Here is a 5,775-nt window from a genome sequence, read left to right as displayed (position 1 = left end):
CCCTCTGCCCGGAATGGCCTCCAGCTGCGCGTGCCCCTGCCGCACTCTGATGTGGAGTGGCCCACCGTGTCTGCGTTGGACGGGGCACCCTCCTAGGCAGGGGAACTGCAACTGCTCTGGGGCTGGGCCCATGTCACAGCGGGAGGGAGTGTGGTGTTACACTGCCTGGGAAGAACCCAGGGCTGTCAGCCACAAAGCTGCTAGTGATGGCTGGGGGCTTATGTCTTCACTCTGCAGCCCTAACACCCAGGCTGGGTTCACTGGGCTCCATCCTGGGCGTGCAGACCCTGGGAGTGATGGCAGTGTGAGCTCCCTGCCCCTCCCCTTCATTGAAGATCCAGGGGTCAGAGTATAGACTCAGAGGCCTGGGGTACATGTTTATTTAGCAGACAAGGTGGGGCCTCATGATCGGGGTGGCCTGCGGAGCAGCTGGGTGAGCAGCGCTGTGGGGAGGGTCTCCCAGCTCCCTTGATGGTGTCCGCGCTGGTGGGGCAGCTGGCGGCACCCTGGACAGAGGTGGATATGAGGGTGATGGGCGGAGAGATGGGAGGCACCCGAGACAGAGACAGCAGAATAAAGATGGCAGCAGTGCTCGGGGGCAGAGGGAGGAGCAAAGGCAGGCCCAAGACCCCAGCCCACTGCACCCTGGCCTCCCATAAGCCCCTCCCAGCCACCCAGCCACACTCACTGTGCACTCAGCCGTCAATGCACTGGTCTGTTGGGGAGAAAGTCCATCAGAACAAGTAGCTGTGTGTGTGCCCGTGTGTGAGCATGTGTGTGCCCGTGTGTGTGTCCGTGTGTGAGCATGTGTGTGCACGCGTGTGCCCTTGTGTGATTGTATGTGATCCCTGACTGCCAGGTCTTCTGCACTGCCCCTGGGCAGCCCACACCCCACCGGCCCAGCTGCAGAAGGTGTGGGGGTTCCTTTCAGAGATGGGGCAACAGAGGGGCGGATGGTGGGGCAGGGGATGTGGGAGAAAGGCCGGAGGGTGGGCTGTCTTGAGTGAGGCCTGGCTCCCAGGCTGCTCTGGCACCGCCGTCTCCTGCCTGTTTACCAGTCTAGGCAGCCCCTCAGCCTGGGGGAGGCCAGTGGTTCTCTGAATGGCCTAGCTGGGGCCTCCTGCCCAACCAGGCTCCCTGGAGTCAAGGACATCTCCCAAGTCAGTGGTGAGCAAGTGCCCAGGGGAGGGAAGACAGGCAGGACAGCAAGACCCAGGGTGATGAAGCCTGGGAGGGTAGGGGGAGACGGCTCACCACGAGGGGGCCTGGAAGGATTGGGGGAGGTGTCAGGCCAGCGAGACTGAGAAATGGAAACTTGGGCCTGGGCCTGAAATCCTGGCCTGGGCAGACCCTGGCTAAACTGCCAGGAAGGAGCACTTGGGGCCTGGGTGGGTCCCTGGGAGCCCCATAGACCCTGGGGTGGGAGCACAGTCTTCCTGAGCCTAGAGTGGCTTCCAAGGAGCTCCTGGACTGTCCACCACTCCAGTAACTGAAGCTGGGGATGGAGTCTCTCCTCTCCTCCCTCCCTGGTAGGGAAGCAGCCCGCCTGAACAGTCCCCATGTCCCCATCCCCACATCCAGACTGGCCATTACCGATTGGCACAGGGAAGACGATGTGGTTTTCAGTGAGGCCCAGAGATTTGGAGAAGCGGGTGAAGTTCTTCTTTAGGTCTGAAGTCAGCTCCTTGGTTCTCCCTGTAACCAAGATGGCCGGTGAGTGGCGGGTAGACACCCCATAAATATCATTGAATGAGTGGATGAGGCCTCAGATCCCTTCCTCATGGAGGGTCTGTGGAATGACCTTCCTGCAGGTGGGGACCGGCCTCCCCTCCCGCTAAGTGTGATCAGGAGCCGGTCCCCGAGGGTGTGGGAGGGGACCCACCATAGAGGGTGACCTTGAAGTACTCCCTGTTGTGCGAAACCTTCCTGAAGAACACCATGGCGTACTGTTTATAGTCAGTGCTCACCACTCGCACGATGTAACTGGTTAATCCAGGGTGACCTGCAGGTGTGGATGGTGAGGGGTCAGCCCTGTTCTGGATGGGAGGAGGGAGCTGTCCCCTTCCCCCGCAGCCCATCAGCACAGACTTCTCCCCATACAACGCATCTGTGTGGAGGAGCAGGAAGCTCTGTGCCCCTCCCCAGCCCCCTGGAGCCCCGGCGCAGCGCCCCGCCTCCCTCAGGACTCACTCTCAATGTTGCCCAGCTTGAACTCGCCGGGCTGGGAGCTTGGAACAAAAGTTCTGATCCAATAGTCACACTTCCCTTTCCTTGGGAGGGAGAGATGAGTGGGTGAGAGGTGAGATGACCAGGTTTGGGCCCCCTGGGCTGGACAAGGTAGGGGCCAGGGCAGCAGCAGGATTCTGATGCTCTCAGTCCAGCCCAACCCCTAACTCTGACAGCTCATCCCCCACTCCCTGGAGGGACCCTGAAGGTGCCCTACTCCACCCACCCAGCCGAGATGGGCTTGGGCCTTCCCCCTGAGCTGACCCCAGGCTGTCCCTCCTGGTCTGTTGCCTGGGGCCCCTGGACCCTGCTCAGGCCCTCCAGCGCCCCATGTCCTTCTTTCCTTTGGCTGCCTCCCTGGGTGGGCTTCTCCCGACACCGCCCCCACACACACATTTCTCCCCTGCGCTCAGCTTGCTGCTTCCCTTCCTCTACCCTGTCCCGGGATCCACCTTGCTGCTTCCAGTCTGCTCCATGCCAGTCGTTCCCCTAGCTCTCAGGTCAAACCTGACCTCATCCTTCCCATTCCCTGACACCGGGGCTGAGCTCCCCAAACTGTCTTTCTTCTGCTCCTCGCTCCACAAATGCCCAATCCCAATCCATTCAGCTGCCAGAGTCAGAAACCCACTGGGGGTGGCTGGTCCCCGGCTCCCTGCCCCTCCACCCTGCACCTGTTCTCTCCCACCTGTGACGGCCCTGTGTCACTTTTGCTGGTCTCCCACCCTCCCAGGCTGCACCCCAACATGTCTCCCCACTCTGCAGCCCAGGGGCCCCGCTCTAACCCACTCTGAATAGCTCCGGGGCGGGTGCCTGAGGACCGTGCTAGCCTGGCCCCCTACCCCGCCAGGCTGCTCAGCAGCTCTGCTCAGGACGACCTGGCGATGGCTTGCTGCTTCCTGAAGGGGGCTCTCTCTGGCTCAGCCCCTGCTGTGAACACCTGACACTTCCTTCTGAAGCACCTTCTGAAGCAGGTTGGCTCTTTTTTATTATTATTACTATTTTTAGTTTTTGAGACAGAACCTTGCTCTGTCATCCAGGCTGGAGTGCAGTGGTGCGATCTCAGCTCACTGCAACCTCCACCTCCTGGGTTCAAGCGATTCTCCTGCCTCAGTCTCCAGAGTAGCTGGGACTACAGGTATGCACCACCACGTCCAGCTAATTTTTTTGGTATTTTTTGAATTTTTGTATTTTAGAGACAGAGTTTCACCATGTTAGCCAGGATGGTCTCCATCTCCCGACCTTGTGATCCGCCCACCTTGGCTTCCCAAAGTGCTGGGATTACAGGTTGGCTCTTTTAAGGCTACCTTCCTGGAAGCCCTCCACGAAGGCCCTGGGTGGGGTTGCAGGCTGGATCCAGTGTCCCTTCCTCCTGCTCCTGGGCACCCCTCCTCTCTCCATCTTGTTTTCTAATGGCTGTGTGTGTCCACCCCCACCGCCGTCTGTGTGTGTCTGCACAGAAATGCCCTATAAATATTGCCCTACGGAATGGAGGAAGGATGAACTCAGATGAATTCCATGCAGAACAGTAGGATGAATGACAGCTTCCCTCAGTTTTGGCCACCCCTTGCCTGTGACATCAGTCTGCCTCTCACATCCCCAGGAGGTGTTGGCCCTCACCTGAACAGGACCGAGGTGACGTTGTAGCTCTTGTCCTCTTTCAGCTCATAGATGGTGGCATACATCTTCGGCGAGTCTTGGCCTTCTCTGCCAATTGCATTCCCTGACAGGCCTACCACATACCACTTCCCCTGGAACTGCAGGGGACTGATGATAGGCACAGCCCAGGAATGGCCCTAGGAGCCACCCCTCCAGTTCTGTCCCTGTGGCACCTCTTGGCAGCCCAGCCTGGAACCAGGAGCCCCTCTGGCTGGGCAGCAGGGCCCAGACTGGGCCTGCACTGGTGAAGGGGCAGGAGCAGGAGGCCATAAGTCTAGAAGGGAGGCTGAGGGAAGAGGTGGTTCTGAGGCTGGCAGGGAGGAGGCAAGTTGCTGGTGAGCCTTTCTGAGCCTCAGTTTCCCATTCCGTTCAGGGGAACTAAAGATGTTCCCACCTTCCTTGGACAGTGGGGGTTTTGGGAGAGGGGAAGTGGACCTGGGAAAGTCTGTTCAGGCTGAGATGAGGTGGGGATGGGGGAAGGGGCAAGGTTTCCATCACGGGACCCTGGAGACACGGGGTGAGCTGAAGCCTGGACCTTGGACTCCCAGAGTCCTGCACAGTGCCCCTCCTGAGTCTCTCCACCTCTCCTCCCCTCTGTTCCCACTCTTCCCCGGGCCCTGCCTGCAGGTGCCCCTCTTGACTCCGTACCTCGTTATCCTGGAAGTTCTGCTGCAGAGGGACCTTGCTCAGAGGTGGGGCTGGGATCAGGGGTGAGGGGGAGTCCTGGGCCTGGGCTTGCAGAGCCCCCAGCAGGGCGAGGCTCAGCCACAGGAGATGCAGGGGCATGATTTCAGGGCCGAGGAGGCAGGCACTGTGGTGGCTGCTGGGCCTGGCAGGGGTGGAGGAGGAGGTAGTGAGTGAGAAGCTCCCCTGGGTGGCCCTATTTATGGGCTCTAGGGTGGGCTGATTCATTCTTTGCCAAGACCAGGAAGGTGAAGCAACTGCCAGGAACTCCTGCGGAAACACTTGGCAAGATTTCTGCCTCAGGTCAGGATTTCGCAAGACAGAGGGACGGGGGACATTCCCGGAGTGCGGCACCTCTGGCAGGGACAAGGGCTCCCTCTGTGCAGTCTTTGTGCCCTTCCCGTCCTTTGATTATCCTGTGTGTGGGCCAGTGGCCGGTGAGCTGGAAGAGGTGTCATCTCTGACCCCCCTGCTCTGCTGGAGCCCAGGGTTGGGTATGTGCCCTGTGGGCCCCTCCCTGTGCTCACTGACAGGGAAGAATGAATGAATGCCTCCTTCCAATAGATCATGTGCTGTTTCCTGGTTCCTTTAAGGGCCAGAGAAGGGTGGGGTGGCTGACAGTGGACAAAGTCTACTCTGAGATCATGGAGCCCAGAATCTTGACCTTCCTGGGAGCCCCATGCTGGGACGTGGGTGTGCTCCAGAGGCCTTGAGGCAGCTCCTTGTCCCTCTCCTTTCCCTATTTGCAGGAGGGGACCCCTGAGGGACGCGGCCTTTCCTGTGAGTACGGAGGGAAGAGACCCCACGCGGGGCGCATGGATTGAGCGCTGAGGCTACAGTCCCTGCCCTGGGTGAGTCGGGCTGATGGGTGGGGCGTGAAGGCACCACACTGCTGTTCTGCAGACCCATTGCTTTGGGTCACTGAGAGTGCAAGGATCTGGCCTTATCCTTGAGGTCACTGAGACCACGCCCCTGACTCTGGCCACAGCCTTGGTCCATTGAGCCCAGCAGCCCAGGCCAGGGGTTCCAGAACTGTCACCAGGATGGCTGGTCCAGCAGGGAAGCAGTTCTTTTTTTTTTTTTTTTTTTTGAGACGGAGTTTCGCTCTTGTTACCCAGACTGGAGTGCAATGGCGCAATCTCGGCTCACTGCAACCTCCGCCTCCTGGGTTCAGGCAATTCTCCTGCCTCAGCCTCCTGAGTCGCTGGG

At 59.7% G+C, this 5,775-nt stretch overlaps 1 protein-coding gene across 2 annotated transcripts; it reads right to left on the bottom strand.

Annotated features, from left to right (window-relative positions):
- Window positions 1-362: 362 nt before the first annotated feature.
- On the bottom strand, window positions 363-4,757 carry LCN2 (lipocalin 2). Of its 2 annotated transcripts, none has more exons than XM_032257390.1 (7): window positions 4,531-4,757; window positions 3,844-3,980; window positions 2,191-2,270; window positions 1,883-2,002; window positions 1,594-1,695; window positions 689-715; window positions 363-554 (listed from the first exon to the last, which is right to left on the bottom strand). In XM_032257390.1, the coding sequence occupies exons 1-6, from the start codon at window positions 4,666-4,668 to the stop codon at window positions 696-698; spliced, it is 597 nt and encodes a 198-aa protein (XP_032113281.1). In that variant the 5' UTR covers window positions 4,669-4,757; the 3' UTR covers window positions 363-554; window positions 689-695. The 2 variants fall into 2 exon arrangements, with proteins under 2 accessions (XP_032113281.1, XP_032113280.1); XM_032257389.1 differs by having other exon boundaries at window positions 363-506.
- Window positions 4,758-5,775: the final 1,018 nt, after the last annotated feature.

The sequence above is a fragment of the Sapajus apella genome, unplaced genomic scaffold (assembly GCF_009761245.1).
Source record: "Sapajus apella isolate SASKATOON/1434 unplaced genomic scaffold, GSC_monkey_1.0 scaffold97, whole genome shotgun sequence".
NCBI classification, from domain to species: Eukaryota; Metazoa; Chordata; class Mammalia; order Primates; family Cebidae; genus Sapajus; species Sapajus apella.
Note: the sequence above shows the minus strand (reverse complement) of the source record. Positions and strands in the feature narration are given on the sequence as shown.

What these genes read in the sequence shown, in the direction of transcription:
- LCN2 (XM_032257390.1), bottom strand. Translation starts at nt 4,668, where the DNA reads ATGCCCCTGCATCTCCTGTGGCTGAGCCTCGCCCTGCTGGGGGCTCTG. An exon ending in CTTCAAGGTCACCCTCTATG is followed by an intron (nt 1,696 to 1,882) that starts GTGGGTCCCCTC and finishes TCTTGGTTACAG; the next exon opens with GGAGAACCAAGGAGCTGACT. An exon ending in CGTCTTCCCTGTGCCAATCG is followed by an intron (nt 716 to 1,593) that starts GTAATGGCCAGT and finishes TCTCCCCAACAG; the next exon opens with ACCAGTGCATTGACGGCTGA.